Source organism: Dermacentor silvarum, chromosome 2 (assembly GCF_013339745.2).
Source record: "Dermacentor silvarum isolate Dsil-2018 chromosome 2, BIME_Dsil_1.4, whole genome shotgun sequence".
NCBI lineage: Eukaryota > Metazoa > Arthropoda > Arachnida > Ixodida > Ixodidae > Dermacentor > Dermacentor silvarum.
This window is the reverse complement of record NC_051155.1, coordinates 209,200,488-209,222,511: the sequence shown is the minus strand read 5'-3', so window position 1 is coordinate 209,222,511 and position 22,024 is coordinate 209,200,488. Positions and strand designations below refer to the sequence as shown.

Sequence of the window (22,024 nt, the reverse complement as noted above, 5' to 3'; positions counted from 1 at the left end):
CCCCATCGAGCCCTAATTATCGGTCGCCGACGTATAATAATGTGCAGTTCGATTTAAGAAGCCGCTTTAGTCATGCGCGCTATGCAAGTCTGCGGGCCACTGCGGCCACACACGTAATGCGCAGTCGCCGATGTTGGGGCACTTCGGCGCAAGATCGTGTATTTTTATCAGGATGGCGCAGAAGCGCGAGCAATGATAGTCATATCAAAATATGCACGATTTCGTAAGAAATGAGTATGCAGATTTTCACTTTTAGATTGTGAGGTCTGCGTGTGCACTTCATCGTCATATTTTACATACTCATCACCACAGCGTCTCGCTCGCTGAAATAAAAGGGAGAAGAAAGCTGTGCTTTCTGGCATGTGAAATAGAAAAAAAAAAAAGAGGGTTCTTACAAAACCACCAAGAAATTTTTTGAAATAAATGAACATTCAGGAAAGCTTTGAAATCTCCCAATGTGCAGCTACTATCTTCCCTTGCTTTTGTCTATTTTTGGGCCTCCATTGCCATTGTTGGCATCCCTTCAGAAGGCTCATTGTCTTCAGTTGCCCTATGCAAAATCGCATCATTGAAGCACTTTAGTGCAAGACAATTGACAGAATGTGAAGATTAAAATGTTCTTCCAGTGCAGAGCTTGACTCCAGAATACTACAGCCACCCTTAACATTACAGTTTCAATGCACTTCCTTAATCATGCCCATATGTTGGGAACTGTGGGTTTCGTTTATTTATTCCGGGCAAACTTTCCATCCCCTTTGCACTCATCTGAACTTCACCATCCTGAAGCTACTAGTATGAGAAAACTCAAGCATATAAACAAAAGCAATATCTTGTTCCTCCTATGGGCAAGAAGCCTGCAGTGTAGGTAAAGTGTTTCAAACATTGTGCACCTTCTCTGCGAGAGCTTCTGTTCCCTTTTCTGGAAACATGCCAATAAACCCTTTACGTGTTTAAATTTAATGCTAAAAAGAAAACCCCACTGTTCAGACATTTGTATTTCAGCACTTTCATCAACACAGGATGAGGTCCGGTGTTGTTTCGAAGCAACACAGGACCAATTTGTTTCGAGAAATGTTACCTGATGAACTGCACATCTAAGCAAAGATTCGAACATTTCTGAAAAAATAGGGTAAGAAAAGGGTATTCAACTTTGCCTTATACCTTAAAGTGCAATTAAGACACACAATTAAAAATTATTGAATGTACAATTAGCATCTTTTATTTACATCTTTGGCAACAATGATAATTCAATCATAACCATAAACTTCAAGCTTGCAAAAAGCATCTCTGAGTGTCTCGTACACACGAGTCTTAGACATGCCAATGAGTTGAGCCATGCCACGGATGGTCTGCGTTGGATATGTCTCCAAGGCTCCGACCACCTTCTGGACACGCCACCTCTCCCGATGACTAGGAAACACTTCCATGCACTGTTCGTCAGTGAGCCGCCGATATGCCCGTATAAATTGGGCCCGATGTACCTTTGAGAACCGCCACACTGCATAAGGAAAGAATGAGCCTGAGTCTAGCTTACCTCATCTTTCAATATGTGAGCACGCATTTTTTAGCACTTATCTGGAGACAATTTCTGTGAACCTTTCTTTGGTAACTGTTTCAACATTATCAGCAAAGGCGATAAACTATTGTCATTTGCTGTTTTTAGCAGCGTAATAGGGCCCAGTAGCATAATGAGCTACGAGAACGAGGTGGTGGCACCATCATGAGCTATACACAGCCATCTTGCATAGTGGCAAAAAATATTGGTGAATGTGCTTAAAAGGTTTCTCTTGACTGGCATAAATTTATTTGCCCAACTGTCCTTGCTCATATGATTACCAAATCCCTACCAGCCAAATAGTGTTTACATACTACAAAACTAAATATTACAAAATTTCCGAGCAAAATTTTGAACTTTCTTTTCTTACCAGCGTTTTGTGTGTGCTAATCGCATTGACTGACTTTCTTTGATATAACTTGTACAGAAAATGTATTTTTTCACTCTAAGCCAAAAAAGCATATATGAAGAAAAACTAATAGAGCAGAAGACATTAGAGAGTTTTAGAATACGGGCCCCAAAGAGCTTTGCGGGTGTTAGCGTTAGGACATGCAGGAGTGAAGTTTTAGAATAGGGCTTTGCGTTTGCAAATAGCGTCAAAAACTATTATAAATATTAAAATAAACTATACCATTTTATGATAAGATTAATTTTGACTTTCGTGGTTTGCGTTTAATTACAATTGAGAGATTATTCTATTAGCAGCAAGCGATTTCTTGCGCTTAATTTTGAGTAACCAACTTTACGTGCCTTCACCAGCCAAGCTAATCCATGTTAGGCTTACAAGCCATGAAATCGACAATCGCTTTCAGAATCAGCGGCACCTAATAAATCAATCTTTATACACGCATTAGTTGAGAGAAAGCAATAACCACAGTCACTTCTCTTAGCTTATGAACTTCACGCGTTATCACGAATCGAGCCGTTTGATACTTGGAGAGCCGTTGCTTCGATAGGTGCCGCCATGTTTGTTGACACAAAGCTTCTGGGGCTCCCGTTAAATCAGTGAAACAGTGTGCACAACGCAAAACCCAAACGCAGTTTGCATCTCACGCATACGCAGTGGTGTCGACACTATTTCTTTGGGGTCCCTATTATGAAACTCTCCAATTTCTAAAGCAATTTTGGGCAAATAACTTTCAGTATGAGCGAACTGGCTAAAGATGCACAAGTAAAAGGCTAGAAAGGAACTGTTAAGTAGGGGGAAAAAAAGCCACTTTCTATCAGCATTAAGTCACTTTAAGTAACACTGAGAATGGGCAGTGGAAGTGCATTACAATTTATGCGGGACGAGCATATATTTGTCTGCTACAATCAAAACATTTACATTACAGCAGCAAGGATCTTCTGCATTTGCGTGCCAATGCTTACCATGTTAATTTGTGCAGACAATGTCACTCAGATTAAATTAGAAATACACAACTCCAAAGGCCTCCAGCAACCAAATGCAAACAAGAAATGCAATAGAAGAATATCTACAGTTTCATTCTCTAACAGAGACATCAAGTCTGAGAAGCCACAAGTGTAAATTTAGCGAACAAGCACAATACTTATGAGGAAACTTAGCAGAATGCACAGCACCTACCACCAGTTAACACTAACAGTATTAAGCGTGCAAACAGAGCCGAGACAAAGGCACAGCCAAGTGCAAATAAGCGAAAGACCACTTTTCAAATCACTATGGCCACTGTCGCAAAGTGCAAAAAGAGAATTCATTTCACGGCCTGCAAACAAAACACCAAGACTTAAGTGCACAAACGAGAGTGATATAAATGATACAGTTGCAGTACATTCTGGCACAAATTGGCTAAGAATGTGCAAAGAATATTGCCAAGAAAACTAATTATGCCATGAAAAAGAAAAATGCTTTGCAAGTCAATTTTGCAAGCAACACCACAACGAGAACCTAGTACACAAAAGCACACTGCAGTTGTATAAATGGCTGTACCGTAGATGCCACAATGCCATATCCTAATCTAGCAGTACAATAGAAAGCTTGCACCGGCAAGACCACCAGCACGACAAACATTCACTTTGACCTAAAGTGCTAAAAATCCAGCTACACTGTGAAAGCTAATAATGGTGCTTCAGAACAGAATCCACCAAGGCACATGCAAGCCATCTACAAGTGCTTAATAACAAGTGCATTAAATGCAAACACACACACTATCTGCAGATACAGGATCTTCAGTGGTGACTTCCATGGCACTGCTTAGTTCGTGTAGATGTGCTGGAGCAAAAATGCTGAAAGGAATAAAAAAAAATAAATAAAAAAAAACTTGATGAAACTGTGTTGGTTTACTTTGACAAAAAAAAAAAAAAAAAGGAGCAAGCGTAAGTGGTCGAAGGATCTCACCGACAGGCGTCCACACATTTTGCGGCATGGTCAACTGCCACCAAATCCCTGAAATGTACCAAACCTATCAGAACCCTTCTGGTAGTGCCCTTCCTTAGAAAGCCCAAGCATTGCAAAAAATCAGTGGCTGAATAATCAACTCATTTCTTATCAGTGTTGGATCTCAGTATTTTTCATCACCTACAACCCATTTTAGCAATCAATTTAGATCTACTGAGATCAAAAGAGGAATTCTGCACTCACCCGATTGGAAAGGGTGGTCACACTTCCACACACCATGCTGAAAGCAAAAGACAAAGGTTTTTAATATGCACAGAAGCATCTCAATCCTACACTCTCAATGTAAACAAAATCAGCTAACTTTAGTTCTCCTCAAGTACACTTCAGTGTTGGATTGCTCTACTGATCATCACAGTACACCTTTTGCACAAGATTTCAGAGTGCTAGCACTTACCTAGAGGTTGGTAGGGATGCTTTATGGTGACTGTAAGGAATCATGGTCACTGGCAAGCCGGTCCGTTTCTTGTGTCAAGAGTGGCCCCTATGTGAAAGAACAAAAGAGGTAAGTTTAGCATTACAGTCCATTAAGTCTTGCTATCAACAGCCAAGCAAGCATTTATCAGAAAAGTTGATATTCACCAGAGCACTTCTGAGTTGGATCTCATATTTTTCATCATTTGAGTATGCACTATAATACAAGTCGGATGCATTCCGCAAACTAACTAGAGTACAAGTGAAAATAGCATGACTACAGTACTCACATTCGATTCACGGATACCATTGTTGAGAATTGTAGCCAAGAGTATTCACACCATAAACAAATCACGTCATGCCTGGAAAAAAGAAAAGCGAATTTGTTCAAACGCCACTATCTGCACCTTAAGAATGAGCTTATATACACTTGTCCAACATAACCAAGCACCATGTAGACACTAAAGGGAGGAAATGTATGCTTTCACCTCGCGTTTCGCAGCACGCCCCAAACATGTCATGAAAATGAATTCTGTAAGCAAGCTGTGTAGCCATTCTTCATGACGGTAAAGACGACACAGGGAGGTTATATACATGCACAAACCCGAGTATGGTATGATAAAACTTTATTAAGGTCCCTCGAAATGCGCGTCAGCACGTAGCGGGCCGCTCCCATGTTGGTACAGAAAGGCCGAGCCTCTCTGCTGCATCGTGGACCCGATGAACAGCCCATAGCTGTGCTTCCAAGATCGGGGCTGCTTAGGGCAGCCTCCCATTTGGACGACGTGACACCGTCGCCGCAATACCGATAAAATCAATATGCACAAAATAAGATTAAAAAAATTAATTATGGGGTTTTACGCGCCAAAACCACAATCTGATATGAGGCACGCCGTAGTGGGGGACTCCAGAAATTTGGACCACCTGGGGTTCTTTACTGTGCACTTAAATCTAAGCACATGGGTGTTTTCGCATTTCGCCACAAAATAAGATGCGAATGAATATAACTACTACAATAAGCTAGACAAAAAAATACTAATATCCACAGGAAGAGTGCACTATTAAGAGCAGAAAAGCGATCTAGTTTACTTCCTCTTGCTACCTAAGATATCAAATGCTCAAGGATTTGCATCACTCCCAATTAAAGCTATCAAATCCCTGAAATGTATCAAATCTATCAGAACCCTTCTGGAAGTACCCTTCCTTACAAAGCCCAAGCATCGCAAAAAATCAGTGGCTGAATAATCAACTCATTTCTTATCAGTGTTGGATCTCTGTATTTTTCATCACCTACAACCCATTTTAACAATACATTCTGATCTACTAAGATTAAAAGACTAATTCTGCACTCACCAGCATGGAAACGGTAGTCGGTCACATTTGCACACATTATGCTGAAAGCAAAAAAAAAAAAAAAAAAAAAAACCTAAGGTTTGCAAAACACAGTACTACTTCAATCTTACACTGTCAATAAAAGCAAAATCAGCAAAATTTAGTCCTCCTCAAGTACACTTCGGTGTTGGATTGCTCAACTAATCATCACAGTAAATACACTACTTGCACAAGATGACAGAGCGCTAGCACTTACCTAAGGGTGATGCTTGGTGACTATTGTCAGGAAACATGGTCACTGGCAAGCCTGATCTGTTCACTGTGACAGTAGTGGCCTCTGTGTGAAAGAGAACGAAAGGGCGTGTCTAAACGCAGTCCAAGAAGTCCGCAGTCCTACAGCCAAAGCAACCACTTATCAGAAAGTTGATATTCACCAATGCACTTCTGTGTTGGATCTCAGATTTTTCATCAATCGAGTGTACGCAATAATACAACTCGGACGCTTATGCCAAGTTAAGCCCGTTTCACATGGTGCGAATTTGCAGTGCGTTTTTCGCAGCTGCGATGTCCGTACATGCGAAATTCGCAATCCCGTTTCACATGACATGGATCTACGGCAGCTGCGTTTTTCGCATACTCGTTAAGCATTCTGACTGGCGATGACATATGAGCGAGCCGAGACTATTGGTCGTCTGTTTCCACCGCTACAGTGGCTACCACCGCATCTGCGTTTTTCGCAGAGAACTTCAGCACGCCGAACATCGAAAAAACGCACGCACGAAGGGTCCAGCGGCCTATTTCCCGCAGCTGCGAATTCGCACGAATTCGCAGACAAGATCGCAACATGTGAAACGGGCTGCGCTAGTGTGATAGGCGAAAATACCGCAATACAGCACTCACATTCGATTCACGGATGGCATTATCCAGAATTCCGACTGCAAGGATTGACACCATGAACAAATCACGTCACGCCTGGGAAAAAAAAAAAAACAGATATATATACTTGTTCAAACTCAATATGTGCACGTTAAGCATGAGGTCTACACTCGTCCTAAGTAACCAGGCACCGTGTCCATACCAAATACAGAAAATGTATGCGTTCCCCTTGCTTTGCGCAACCCGCCCCAAACATGTCATGAATATGCATTATGTAAGCAAGCTTTGTAGTTATTTTTCGTGGCAGTAAATACAGTTATATACATGCGCCAACCTGAGCGATGCTGATAAAATCAATATGCACATGATAAAATGTGGATGAATATGAACAACACAATAGGTCAGGAGAAAAATATTGACATCTGCAGAAAGAGTACAGTATTAAGAGTAGTAAACCAGTCACGCTGGTATTCTGCTGTAACCTAATTTATCAGATGAGTGCGGATTTGCATCACTTACCGACAAATACATCCCGGGCTGCAGCCGCAGTAGTCCATTTAAACATGGCGACATCAGCAGCAATGATGATGACGTTGACACTGGGCTTGCCCAAAAACTCTCGATCCACGCGCCACCGCCGTCCAGGCAGCCGGGGAATGCGCTGCACTGTAAAGTACTATAATTATAAGAAAACTTATTGCAAATTATTTAAAAATCACGGTTATCGCGACGTTACTTTGACGCCGGCAACCGTGTAGTGCAGAAAAGCAAAACCTTCAAGATTGCTTTCAGTAAAGATGGCTGCCATGACGTCCAAGCTAGGAGGAAACAAATTTTATGCGTGTGTTACCATGGCGGAAGAAAGTTTTTCTCCATGCATGGTACCATCGTACCGTCACAGAACTCCTACAACCAAGGTGCCGTGTCTTCGAAAAAATGCTTCGAGGTGACGGGCTGTTCGATCCTTGCGTGTACAGTTTTTTTTCCTTCCTCCATGGTGCACAGCGTGTTCCGTTTGTCAAAGAACAACCGATTCCGCTTCATCCACGCGGTAGCACGGCCTCCGAAATTGTGGGGCAACGCGCTGTTGAACAACGCGCTAAAGAAGGCTGTGTACGTGCTTGTACTGATTGAAAACAAAGCACACGTGATTCAATTGACAGGTAATCTAGTTTTCAATTAAACCATCCTGGCCTTACTTTATTTCTTTAAAAGGTACGGCCTAGCTGTCTAGAGGAGCGTCTCTCTTGGCGTGGCACATTCTCCAATTATTTTCTGGCATCCACTTGCACTAACTTTTACAATATGTCACTTGGCAAAGTTATGTCAGTGGATACCGCGAGCACGATTAGTAAAATTAGAAAGAAAAATGTTATATATATATATATATATATATATATATATATATATATATATATATATATATATATATATATATATATATAAAAAGTCATGTACATGACCTCAACACCATGTATTCTGATACCCTGTACCTCTGCCCGAACAGAAAGAAAAATTATCCAGATCCATCGAACATGTTGGGATCAATGTGAAGCGAAGCTTTAGCGAAGCAGTTAATTAATAACAGCAATGCATACAGATTTGCTTACTTTCATCTTATGCAACAAGTAATCTCATGAAATGTTTTTGATGACCCACCACAAAGGTAACAGCTTTATTGTGATGCAATGTTAATATTTATTTACTGCACTGTTCACAAGCTATGCCAAAACACAAACTCCCAACTCACGCAGATACTCACAACATCATACTCACAAAGGTATGATGCTTGTTGAGGAAAGAATAGTGTAGGATATTATGAAACTTATCAAGCAACATTTGGGCATAGAGGTGGGCGCATATAAATTTTTTCGAATGCGAATCAGATATCGGTATCACTAGGTACAACACCTATGCTGAATAGTGCAAAAAGGACACCTAACTGTCAGTGACACAGGATCAGCAAGTGTCATTAAAAAAAACTGCACGAATAGCCTCTCAACATTTTTAGAGCCTGGCTTCAAACAAGCTCTCCAAGAAAGAATTGCTGCTGTATGAGTAACTTTTCAAAAACGTTTTAAAAACACGGTTTCCGAAAAAAGGAATACAAGTTGTACAAAAAGAACAAAAGCTGCTGAAGGACTTCTGCACTGTAAACAAAAGAAAAATGGCTCAATGTCCAGAAGACATGACTGGTTGTTGCGTAAAACATTAAAATGCTACATAGCTATGCTGCCGAAAATACTAAATGACAGACTACAAGCAAGAATCACAGGTTGTGACATTGCAAAATCAAAACAAAGCTTGCACTACCCACTTTGTTTCTGCATTGCTTCAAAAGCTTTTGCTGTTGTCACAATTAGAGACACTTTGTTAATCAGCTGGAGAACAGAAACTAGGCTGAAACAGTCGGTTGTCACAATATTTTTGTTTAGTTTTGAGTATTAAAAACTACCGAATAGTTGATTTTTGAATACAAATTGAATACTGCACACTAAATATTCATATGCTTATTTCAAACTGTGAGGCATATCCATTCTGAAGGATTGGCCAAGAACAGGCATATTTGCAGTGGAACTTACCAAATGGCTAAAAAAAAATCAAGTCACTGAATTCATGAAATATAATTAACCATTTTATTAACAAATTGGTGTACTTTAGGGATATCTGTGAGCCGAGATGAAATGTTCAGGTTTTATGTAGGTATTATAGTGGGAAATGCCTACTACGGAGGAGTGGCCAGGACCGGGCATACTAGTTGCTAAATAACAAAATAAATAAAGTTAGTACAGGAATCCTCCTTAACTAGAATTCACCCTTCCATTAACAGATCAGTGTACTTTACAGATGCCTGTGAATAGACATTATATTTCAGGTTTTATGTAGGACATTAATATAATAATAATGTAATTATTATCCGCATGCTTGGTTAGTATACAAAGGTTGTATACTTCGCTGTACACTTCGCTGGTAATTTCACATCATCTTCGCATATATATCCGCCAAGATAGTGACCAAAGTAGGCTGCGATTTAAAAATAATAAGAATAATAATTCCTTAATTTCATTACTTTCAAAGCTGGCATCATGCATAAATATTTACATGTCATTAATGGCATATGCAAATGGTCGTTTCAGTGTGCTTCAGTAGCACTATGAAATGTCAGACAGCAGCTAAGACTCATTGTGGGTGTCAAAAGGCTCTAATGATAAAAATGGAGCCATATCATTACTAATAGTCCCACTTATTCTCGCAATGCAACTTTATAAAGTGGTTTTATATTACTTTCATAGAACCACCACAGTGCTTCGAAATGAAGAGGCAAAGGCGCCATAAGTTTCATGATAATAACATGCCTAAATATCACATGAACACTTTCACATAACCATAATTGTTTATTACTATTCAGAAATGTTTGAATATTATTGAAATTTAATGTTATAACAAATTTTTTTTTAAATAGTGTCGGTTCTTCATAGTCAGCACAGTAGGCTTAAAGGGCAGGGAAGTTCCAATACATTTGGTGAGAATTTGCTACAATACAAATATTTTAACCTGTACAAGAGCATTCTAGCCACCTTCCTGTACTTCCATTAGCACTAACTGAAAATTATGAATATATGCTTTGCTTGGTGATATACTGTTCCTCCAAAAAAGATGTTAAACACCTGCCCCAATCAGTCAGGTCTACATCAAGTTGCATACACATTTTGAAGAACTGTATATATAAGAATTTAATAAAATATATCCGTTTTATTACCCGTTACATGTCAATGACAGTGGCAGTAGTAGAATAAATGCGACATCACAAAGCTGGTGGAGCCTTGGCATCGATCAGGCATGAAGAACCTCATCAACAATCATGTCATGGTCATCTAATGGTATGCTTGGCACAATTTGTTGGCAGAAGCAGAGACCTAGAGTGTAAGGCCTTTGAGATTGCGCTTTGAGGCAGCGACTGTAGTAGATATCGTAGTATCCTTTTCCATGGCCCAGACGGGCACCCTGTGGTGTGAAGGCTACAGCAGGTACCACGAGAAGGTCAATACCACCTGTATTTAAAAAAAAAAAAAGAAGCACAGCATAGTTGTAATGCTCAATCAAGCTTTTATTTTGAGTCACGTAATGTTATCGGAGAAAAAGTGCAACGAGCTAACAAAAATGTGATTACTTCCCCATTCCTTTAAGTAGTTAAAGTGACCATATTTTGAGTGGCCACTTCAGCACAACCTAGCTCTTTTCTCTTTTTCGTTCAAGCTTGTCACAAACACAGGCCGATGAAAATGGGTCACCACTTCCTTGAATGCAATGCACCGGATATACAAGAGTCATACACTACATATGCACTAGATACAAGAGTCAATACACTAGATATACAAAAGCATAATGCACTAGATATACAAGAGTCCTGAACGAATGAAGTCCAAGTGCCCGATGTCTGCCCCATTATGAAACGCGCTGACGCGCGGAAAGAAACATACGATTAGCCAGCGCCTCCTCCACACCCCTCTCCCTGTAATATGCATGTATGAAAAGCAGTGTTTTGCCCCATTAACACACGGTCAACGACACACCAAACATGCTATATGATTTAATTGTTGGTGACTACGCATTCCTCTCCTTGCATGGTTATTGTTAGTCTCATTGTCTCTTCTTTTCTTCTTCTTTGCCTCTACGTGCAACGGTTTTGCATTGTTCCTCCGCTCAGGAGCTTCTGAAGGTTCCATATATTTACGAAATTTACATGTATTATTTTAGACGGAGTGCGCAGTTGCCACTTCGAGGTTCAAACACAAAATACGTATTTGCTAACAGTGATATGGTGTTTACACACGCGACAATCAACCGCGTAAGCAGGGCGAAGCTGTAAATGTTACACCTGTGCATCAATTATTAAGACGAAAAATCAAGTGGCAATGTCTGTAACATATCTCACCAGTCACCAGTGCTTCTTCACGCGGGTCGAAATCAGTGTGCTGCTTGATACGCCACTTTGTCATTGGTAGCTTCTCCAGTTCTTCAAGCGATGCAAGTTTGACCATGTCCATTTGCCGTGACTGATCGCTATATAGTCAGAAAATCACATTACTGTTAAGAGATGTGTTCCGCACGAGAACGCTGACGCCCTACGTTGCCAAGAAAAAAAAAATGCTCTAGGACTTACTCGTATTTTGGGATGAAGCACTCTTTGCCATCGTTGATGATTTGACGAATGATGGGCTCCGTCGAAACTTCTGTCTCCATGTTCACAAAAATGGATATTCGGTTACTTGCCTTGTAGCGGCAATGGTTTACAAACTGCAGACAAGAGTCAGTTGTAGCACACAACCGTAAAACATACGCCGTGTCTTAATTCAAAATATGGTGTTTTGTGTTCAAGCTAATTAAGTTGCAAATACCTTGTCCAGTATGATCTTAGACTGTCGGAGCCTGTCTTCTACTGTCATCGACTTCAGCTGCTTCTTCATTTCAGCTCTTATTGCACTTTTAGCCGCCTTCAATGACGCCGCGGTCATTGCAACGAAGAAAATTACGAAGCGCCTAAAAGAAAACGTGAGATTTCCAATGAGGAGATAACCGAGGGGCACCTTGTCGTCTTATCAACATCGCGGAAAAACCACGAGAAAACAAATCACGACAGCCATGACGGCGTCGGTTTGTTGCTAGCATGGTTGCTAAGGAAGTCAATGTGTTGTGCTTTTTGTTTCAGATGCGCCACAGTTAGTGCTAAAAAATTGTTATTGTTATGCAACAAAATAAACTCATGCACTTTTCTGTGTCACCAACTATACGATCAATAAAATAAATAAAATTTCAAGCATTAGAACTTTGCCAAATGACGTTATTATGTAATAAGCGGTGCGAAGGTTTAAGCGCAAAGAAACAAGAACTGCAAGAACGCTGGCGATCGTCGCGCCAGATGTTGTCAGTTGTCTTCCTTGTCATATGTTGTAAAGCCACTGCGAGCGTGAGCAACGTTTGAAGCTTTTGAAGGATGATGGAGTAACAGGGAGCGTTTTCTCCGATTCGCAAACTATAAACCTCTTGTTTTGTGGCTTCCTTTCCTACCGACATTCTGTAGTGTAATTTATTGGGTCAGTTAGCCGGCACGTGTTCCCACCGTCTGCACGACGACGACGACGAAAACAAAGTTACGTTTTCTGAACGCGTGGTTCAGGCGTTGGTCAAAGGAGGTTCTCTGCACAGTGTCCCCAGAAGCCTGTGGTCTTGTTGCTTAGTCATCTGCACAACTCTTGATTGACGTGCGTCGTTCTGCATTTTGCGCCATTGAGCTGTTCATTTCTACTTGTCGTAACCAACTCGGTACTTCTTAAGTGCAGCCGAATTGTGGCGAAATGGCCGCTATCCTGCCTTCACGTTTTGCTGTTCTGAAAGTTGAAGGCGATGATCCAGATGATTCTAAGGCCACAAAGAAACCGCAGCCCGCCAAGAGTGGTTCAGTTGGGGATCGCAACTCCGTAACGACCAAGCCGAAACCCAAGAAGAAGAAGAAGCCGGCGGAAAACCAGGTATGCTCCAACTTCGGTAGTTTGATGTTCGCACTCCGGTCGCTACACCTGAAAAGTGCATACATCTTTATAGTGCTTAGCATGTCAGCGGAGTCAATTGAATACTTACCTTTGTTATCTAAACTTTCTTTCCAGCGAAGCGGACCGGACGGTGCGAAATGGCTTACGTTTTGCGCCTGAATCTGGTGGCACCATAGTTTCACTTTGCAGCTAGTTACCAGAAACGAATTCAAACCGCTCTTTCTGAGATTGAAGCCTGTATAACTCACTAATGCTCGTCATCGTGGCCTGTGAATTGACTATTCCTGCAGAAGCGTAAACAGTTACAAGGCTCAGTTACAGTTACAGGCTCTTCTCAATTAAACGCACTTAGCAGTTCCTTAATTGGCTGGTAGAGCAGTGGTTACAGCTGACCGCTCTTGCTCGCAATGAAAGTGTGTGGCATTCTTTTCTGTAGGAATTTTGGGGCTGTGGTGTACATTGCATAAATTACGATTAGCGTTCATCTTTGGATAATTTCAAAGGAATGATCTTGTTCTCATGCTCTACTGTAATTGTTCAAGCAGGCCAAGGCGAAACTAGCCGCTCCGCAGGCAGGCAAACCACAGGAACGTGGTGACGACTGGGAGTCTTGGAAAAGGAGAGATGATCAGGTAACAAGTGTTTTCTCGGTCTAGTGCAATAATAAGTTTACTGCAAAAATGGTTTCCATTACGCTGCACTTGCGTGTGGATACTAGCTGCACCTTGTTCTATAGCTAGCTTACTCGCCCACTGTTTGCCAGTGAGGTTTGTGGAACAAACCAACGGAGCTGTCCATAGTGTATAGATGAAATGGAACCCATCTGTGCTTCCGAAGCATCCATGTGGCCTTAGTTTAGTTTTGAAGGAGAACTGTTGTGATGGTCAAAGGAGGTTGTTGAATGGAGCCTTGCAACATCTTTTTGTTTGCCACTTGTGGTGCTCGAAACATTTGTTTATATGGAGGAGGATGGTGCTAGCTATGGGCGAATCTATTCTTTATATGGTGCATAATTAATGACACAGTGATTCATTTGTTCGACCATATACTGTAAGCTTTTTAGATGTTCTTGTAGAAAGCAAGCAAATAAAGATTGCCCTTCTTGCAAGATCCAGACTACAAGCACACTCCTACTAAGACATTTACATTTTCCCCGCCATTTGATGACAGATGCTGTATACAGATAAAGAATAAACTGATGTAGCCGTTATGGAGTTGATTGAAAAGAGATGCAAGTGTGCATTGTATCAGAGTAGTGTGGAGCTATGTCTGTGCTAATTCGTTGAGGAAGTTTGTTGTGGCACACCAGTGTAAACAAACATGCCTGTACAATGTTATACCTGCCAACTCTTCCGAATGTTTCATAAAGTTAATGGATTTGGGTTCGTTCTATGATTTTACGATGGTTGCATGAAGGTTATTGAGAAGTAAACCCAGTTCACGGAAAAGTTTTGCTTGTCGGTCTCCAACCATATATTTCGAATTCTGTGAAGGGACATTAGAGGGGTACCTACTTCAAGCAAATTTCTGAAGTTCTCGAAAAAGTCTTTGTTAACTAAAACAATGCATTGTTCTTCAGTTTCAGTTGTTCCAAATTCACTGCTGCTTTTGGGCTGCGTCGAAAGGCAAATCATGGTTAATAAACTTAGTATGTATGGAGTCTGTGCCAAAAGTTCATGCAGTACTTAAACCTTCAAGTACCAATTCATGGTGCACAATTCCATAGCATTTCAAAGAACACAATCAAAATTTGACTTTTGCTTTGTTCTTCTGCTCGCGACTTGAGCTCAGTGTCATGTTCGTAAAATTAAGTTTTGTTGCCATTGATGACCCTTTACAAGAGTTCATCGCTGTCATCTGAATTTTTCCAGTCAATGCAACATTCTTTCTTGTCACAACCTTTGCTCAGGAGCCATCAATTTTGGCACCATGCTCGTGCAAAACTATTTAATTTCTATACTTTCAGTCAAAATCCTGTCAACAGATGACTTTCCAAAACTAAGTGTGTCTGGTATCATTCAAAAGTAATTCGGCAGTCACTGAGCTCGAGAGAATGCACATGATCAATGTTCTGATCTTCACATGAGCAGGGGTGTGTTCTGATCTTCCATTGTTCTTGGTGTCTTCACAGCCATCCTGAAAATGCTGGGCCCACTTGAACACATTTCTTTTGTTCAGGGCATCCTTTCCATAGGCCTTTTTGCATTTGATGAATTTCTGCACCACTATTGCCCAATTTACAAGAAATTCAACATTGATCCTTTGTTCTGTCAGTTCATCTATCTCCATTTTGACAAAGACTAGAAATGGGTTGCACAAAAGTGCGCATATAAATTTCTGCCTTGAATTAGAGCAGTCCTGGCTTGTGGTAGAGGTCAGCTATGTTTTTTCGAGAGGAGAGAGCAGAGCTGCTACGTACACTCCCACTTTTTTGCATACTGCATGAACTTTTGGGCCAGACCTCGTGTCCCACAAAAGGCACATGCTCAGGGTAAACTTTTAAAAAGAATGTGTGCTATCTGCCCTCCATTTTCGTGTCTGTGTTTTTTTTAAATTTTAATGTTCACAGGTAGGAAGTTACGAATGTGTAGAGCCCCATAATTTGAAAAGCATGCTTTTGTCAGGTCGTCGTAGTTCCTGCAAACATTTTATTTATTTATTTCATTTTTCTTCACAAAGGGTTCTTGTCTGGTTTGTTGAGCAGCTGTGGCAGTGCTAAGAGTGCAAGAAACAGTGATGGCAGCTGCTGGGAGAATAGCTTGCAAGTGAAGCTGGCTGATGAAATGTTTGGTTTAAAGAGGTTGTCAAGCAGGTTGAAAGGCAAAGCATGAAGTGCATCCAGTGATAGTAAAGCAAAGCCTTAGTGGCTGAATTGTTAGGCAGATCCCCTGTCACTTCCACTCCTTTTGATATTTAAGAGTTTCTTTTTCGTTTACTTTTTATGCTAGAATCTCTAAAACTTCGACGCATTGCTTTGTTTTACATTTAGCTCTCTCATATAAAGGAAGTAGAAAGTGCATGATTGGTCAGCAGCTGTTTACGTCTATCATGGCAGCTACTGCGTCATATAGCTGCCAAACCATACTACTGTGTGCTGCTGTAGTCAGTATAATTGAAATATTAAAGGAACAATGAGACGAAATATATTTTGTATTTTTCTTCATTTCTTCAGTAATAGATATTTAGAATAGGGGCCCCAAGAGCTTTGCGAGTGTTAGCGTTGGGGCATGCAGGAGTGAAGAGTTTTAGAAAAGGGCTTTGCGTATGCGAATAGCACCTTGCGCTTGCAGCGCCGCTACGGTGTCAAAGAAAAACTATTATAAATATTAAAATAAACTTAACCATTTTATGATAAGAAGAGCAATTTTGACTTTTGTGGTTTTGCGTTTAATTATAATTGAGAGGTTATTCTATTAGCAGCTAGCGATTTGTTGCGATTAATTTTAAGTAACCAACTTTACGTGCCTTCACCAGCCAAGCTAATCCACATTAGGCCTACAAGCCATGAAATTGAAAATCAAATCGGAATCAGTGGCGTCTAATGAATCAATCTTCATTACACACGTTAGTTGAGAGAAAGCGATAACCGAGTCACTTCTCCTAGCTTACAAACTTCACGTGTTACCACGAATCAAGCCCAGTTTGGTACTTCGGAGAGCTGTCGCTTCGATGGGTGCCAGCCATGTTTGTTGATACAAAGATTTTCGGGCTCCCGCTAAGTCAGTGAAATAGCGTGCCCAACGCAAAACCCAAACGCAGCTTGCGTCTCGCGCATGTGCAGTGGTGTCAATGCTATTTCTTTGGAGCCCCTATTCTAAAACTCTCTAATGATGGTAGGAAGCCTTTATAATTACATCACCTTTTAATGTAAGCAGTTTATAATGTGCAGTAAGTGTAGCTTCAGTAGTAAAGCAGGCACTTGTTACATCATGTTAATGGCAGGGGGTGAGGGTCATGCACTAACAAACCACTGACATGTGCATCCACGTTATGGCTGTGTCGCCAAAATCTGTACGCGACAGAATATGAAGGGTGTCGAGTTGAGGACCCCTACATCTGCAGAGAAGCAACAGCAAAGGCCCAGGTTTATTATACATATCATGCTGAGCAGTGTAAAACATAAGTGATGAAACGGACCGATCTGGCGTGTGCGGCTAGCTTTCAGTAGCATTGTCATTGTGTGGCCTTTAAATGTCCTATCACCAGTTCCCATTGGAAGTTTTCATTATACACTGGAAGTTGTAAAGCACCATCCAAGGAACATTCTACCACAAGAATTTATGGAAGGGATTTTAGTAATAGCAGTGATAGAAGCATGTGGAATGTTGTGAGGCCATGCCTTGAGGAGGTGAGCTACTGTCCTTACAACAAAGGCAAGGGAATTCCTCCCCCACCATCTCCCATACTTTAACCAAGGACCCACGTAACATATACGTCACAACTCCATCTTCCTTTCTCTTCTCTGACTGTCAGTCTATGTGCTCTTCATTTCATGGTAAACTCAGAGTTGCTTGCATTGCTGCTTGGGGAGCCATTCATGTGCTGCAAGCAGTATTCATGTAATGCAGAAGCAATTGCCTGTGACATCATCACTGCTGGCTTGGAGGCTGGTCCCTCTCAGAAGGGCATGTATGGATTTGTTTGGATGTTAGCAGTACTATTTGCAGCATACATCAGTGTAAAGCTTTGCTGGCACAATTGTTGCCGCCCTGTCTATGCACAGCACTTCTCTATTTGCAATGCCAAACCCTGGTGTGAGGTGCTTTCAACTTCTGCGCAAGGATCATTGGCTTGTCTAATTGTGACCACCACCTCCAATTTTCCTGATGTAACAAAGCGCCTGTTTTGTGTCCATAGCCGCACTACACTTGGTTTGCGTTTAAATTGAACTGGTTGCATTAAAAGGTGATGCAATTATTTGTTTTGTACTCAAGACAATGAGGCCTTCTGCTTAATTACAATCTTTAATAAAGCAATAATAAAAGCAACACAAAATTATTGTATCATTGCTTTAGTGTTGGCATTTTTGGGAATGATAGACAAAGTCTAAGCAAAAACACTCATGAATTTACATTTAGGTGCACATTCACGAACCCCTGGTGGTCAAAATTCATCCAGAGCCCTTCACTTCAGTGTTCCTCATAACCTACTGTGTAGTTCCGGTTTACTAATCTAAATAGTTTAATCTATATAAGCAAGTGTCAAAAACAGGTTCATTTAGCATCACAGGGTCTCTTTTAAAGGACCCCTAAACCACGTTTTATGTTTTAAACACATTTTAAATAAACGCGTATTGTGTACACTGTACACAATGCTGTGACAATAATTTTTGGTAAACATGGCAGTGATATGAGCCATAAAAAAGCACACAATTTCAACCATCTCATGGTTCTCTTCGGGCTTTTTTGGTACCTTCTTCGCATGTCGTGACATCACTAAAGTAAAAGCTGTCGATTGGCCAATTGACAAGGGGCAAGAATGTCACTGTGACGAGAGCCAACTTTATGTTCCGAGAAAGGAAGGGGTTTGCCCATTGTGCACCACTGATCATTTCGTGAAGCTTCCATTCAGTTGACATGGCGCAAAGAGTGATCAATAGGCGGACAATGGAGAACCTTTTTTATAGGTTTTTCTTTTATGTTTGGCTGGCACGACTCGTAGCTTTTGCAGCACTACTAGCAGTCAGTGAGGCGGAGTATTAGCGGCGAGAAGTTGGAGTGGCGGTCAGATCTGTGATGTCATGGTCAGGACGGCGCTCGCTCCGGCTCGCTCAGTTGCAGCGTGCACTCGTTCCCTTCGTGCATGCTTGGGCTATTGGTGGCTCGAGCCGTACTTTTGAAGGATATGTTGGCTTCTTTCTGCTTTCATGCCTAAACAGCAGTTTCTTCTTCAAAACCGCGAGAGTCAAGAAAACTTGCGGCTTATATATCGCAAGCTATGTAGCGTTGAAGGGGTCTACTGGTTTTGCGATGCGTATATGCGCCGTGTCTGTCCATAAACTATACATAAAAGGAATGTCTGCAAATTCAACACGCGAAGTTGCGTATGATGCTCCGCTAAACACGTAACATCCCCTTAGTGCTTAGCTATGATAGACATTGCATTTTACAAGGAAGAGAGATCTTGGTATTTGATGCGATTATTACAAATCCATGTTAGAAGGAGACTGCACAGCGAAGTTTTTATCATGATTCTTATTACTATAGTGACTTGTTCTAGTCAAATGTGGCCACTTTATTAATGCGTAAAAGAAAGAGTTATGCGCGCATTTTCTATAAAGACGTTTTCCACTACTTTCACCATTCTCTGAAACAGACACCTAGGAAACGCATTGCTCATGCCTGTTAACACGACGGCGCGCCATGTATAGTATGTATATACTTCACGAATACCATAACAGCAATCACCTGAAAGAACATTTTCATGGTTAAGATCGAGAGCCTATCAAATGCAAACGATTAAATGTTTCAATGTGGCCCTCAGTAGCCTTTCGCGACACCTGCCGTGGTTGCTCAGTGGCTATGGTGTTGGGCTGCTGAGCACAAGGTCGCGGGATCGAATCCTGGCCACGGCGGCCGCATTTCGATGGTGGCGAAGTGCGAAAACACCCTTGTACTTAGATTAGGGTGCACGTTAAAGAACCCCAGATGGTCAAAATTAATCTGGAGCCCTCCACTACGGCGTGCCTCATAATCAGAACTGGTTTTGGCATGTAAAACCCCATAAAGAAGAAGCACCAATTGCAATGCCTAAGGTATGCTCGAGACACTACAGCGTAGCTTAGGCTGCCGTGAAAAGGAAAATTTCAAACACCATGTCTCGATCCTACGTTGTTTAATTGTAAAAACTGAGAACTATTCGCTTTGTGAGTACATATAAGAGAACCTCGCATACCCGCCTCATAAAGAAGGCACCACAAGCCTCAAATGAATTCACTTGATTTTTGACCTCCACCGGGGAATAATGATATTTCTAAAAAGTCCCATACTACTAATGAATGAGGCTTAGGCTTCTTTGTGGCTGAAGCCATACGGTCCAAAAGGCATAGTTCACTCAAAAATTTCGGCTGAGCAGCCTGTGTCAGTTCGCCAAACAGATTCGTCATGTCTATTCGAGCAACAAGCAGCAGTAAATTGCTCAAGTGAGTTGAACGTGTAGCACGGAACAGGGAATAAATATGGGTACATTCCTTTGCGTATGTTGCAAATAGCTGTAAGACTCAATTAGCTTTACTTTAAATGACCACCACTTAAAATTAACCGAAGAATGGCCAAATTTTGATAAGCAGGTAAAGAAACAAGTGGTGCTGGTTTAATCTAAACTGCAGTGTTAGTCAAGTCCTCGTGTTACTGCTGAGCATTTCTGTGAAGAAATTAAAAATTTGATACGTATTATACCATGAACTACTCGTCGTGAGCAAACATGCTTTAGCTGGTTAAAATCAAGGTAAATGCTGTAGCAGTCGTACATAGCCAGCGTTTGTGACATGCTTGTTGCGCCTTTGCAGGTATGGTATCCTAATTGTATTCTTATGTGCTATATTTTTGCGTTTATGCTTTTATTATTCACGTGGGCTATTTTTGCAAAGTGTAGATCCGTGCATGAAAACTGCAATGGGCTAGTCTGAGCTCCTTCAGCTGGCACTGCAGCATTGCCCTTGAGAAATGAATCGTCATTTAGGAAATAAGCTCTTTAAATAAATTTGCGCGAATGAAGACGTAAAAATGTATTTGAGACTACCGTCATAAGTATACAAGCACAGGGAACGAGAGCGAACAAATAGAAACACTGCAGAAGGCGCCCGGAGAGCCGTCCTAACTGCAGCAGACGACAGGCGTAAGTCCGTGCCCCGACGTCACGCGAGCGGCGCTCGCAGTGCCCCTGTAGGTCGTTCTCGGGGCGAATAAAGATGTACGTAGCAAGGAGGAGAGAGGGATTGAGGGAGGGTAGTGAAGACGACTGAGAGACCGCTGCAGCCGTGTAGTCATTCATCAGACAACCTGCAACTTTGTTATTACAGGATGATTTCAAAATATTCTTTTGGCGTTCATTGTAGACTGGCACACAGCTGCTGCTATATAACAGATTTCTGAGCTCAAAGAGTGGTTTAGGGGCTCTTTAAGGTCAGCAAGTTTTCATACGTGACCATTAGACAGATCACTTTGGGTGCTTTTGAAAGATATCATGTTTCGGTGCTGCTTTTCTGGCTGCCTTCACAAACGTTTGTCAACTGGTTCCCAGCGGCACATCTAAAGCATGTGCTTCTAAATGGAATATACATGCAAAAGGTGCCAGTGTTGGTATCTCACTATTATATTATAATCATGCTGGTAACTGCTGACAGTTATTGACTTACTGAATATTGGCCTTGACAGTTTGTCTCCGACGTCTATGAACAAGATCTCCAGCAAGCGCTGCTTCTGAGTCGGTTGGATTATGAAGAGAAGAAAGAGGTAGGTTCCACTTAAAATGATGTGTGGCAGTCTCCAAAAACACGGCTGAGCAATATTTGTATGTGATGCATCAGTTTGTTATTCGTCTCTTTCTGGTTTTTTTTTTTAATATAAATATATATATATATATATATATATATATACTGCTGTGAAGGCTGTCACATCAGTGCATTAAAGTACACAAAAGGCAAATATTATGTCAATGTCTACTGTTAAAATACCATTTCAGAAACCCCGCATTGCTTGTTTCATGCGAACAAAAGACTCGGTTTAAGAGAAAATTGCAGCTGAAAGATCCGCCATACCTTTAGCGCAATTAAAATCACCCGCCCCCGAGCGGGAAGTGGTGACGCTGCACACGTCATCACCACCCTTTACTGCCATCTGTGAATAAAACTGCATTGTATTGTTGTAAGCACAGTTCTCAAGG

General features: G+C 41.3%; 2 protein-coding genes and 1 long non-coding RNA gene across 4 annotated transcripts in view; 1 reads left to right on the top strand and 2 right to left on the bottom strand.

Annotated features, from left to right (window-relative positions):
* Positions 1 to 1,210: 1,210 nt before the first annotated feature.
* Positions 1,211 to 7,190, bottom strand: LOC119442510 (uncharacterized). The gene is made up of 10 exons (XR_005190096.2): positions 7,110 to 7,190; positions 6,615 to 6,686; positions 5,971 to 6,051; positions 5,736 to 5,776; positions 4,673 to 4,744; positions 4,366 to 4,452; positions 4,155 to 4,191; positions 3,912 to 3,959; positions 3,721 to 3,799; positions 1,211 to 1,498 (listed from the first exon to the last, which is right to left on the bottom strand). It is a non-coding gene; the product is annotated as an uncharacterized LOC119442510 (long non-coding RNA).
* A 3,133-nt stretch (positions 7,191 to 10,323) lies between these two features.
* Positions 10,324 to 12,248, bottom strand: LOC119442509 (5-formyltetrahydrofolate cyclo-ligase). Its single transcript, XM_037707412.2, has 4 exons — positions 11,990 to 12,248; positions 11,755 to 11,888; positions 11,527 to 11,654; positions 10,324 to 10,642 (listed from the first exon to the last, which is right to left on the bottom strand). Exons 1-4 carry the CDS (start codon positions 12,104 to 12,106, stop codon positions 10,425 to 10,427), a joined length of 597 nt encoding a protein of 198 aa, XP_037563340.1. The 5' UTR covers positions 12,107 to 12,248; the 3' UTR covers positions 10,324 to 10,424.
* Positions 12,249 to 12,522: 274 nt separating this feature from the next.
* The window catches only part of LOC119442508 (G kinase-anchoring protein 1), a 35,975-nt gene continuing 26,473 nt past the window's right edge, over positions 12,523 to 22,024 (top strand). Inside the window, exons 1-3 of one of the 2 annotated variants that reach the window (XM_037707411.2) lie at positions 12,523 to 13,120; positions 13,687 to 13,773; positions 21,517 to 21,594. In XM_037707411.2, coding sequence (XP_037563339.1) covers positions 12,947 to 13,120; positions 13,687 to 13,773; positions 21,517 to 21,594 — 339 coding nt within the window. In that variant the 5' untranslated portion in view covers positions 12,523 to 12,946. Of the gene's footprint in view, positions 13,121 to 13,683; positions 13,774 to 21,516; positions 21,595 to 22,024 lie in introns of both variants that reach the window. The other variant, XM_037707410.2, reaches the window with a different exon arrangement.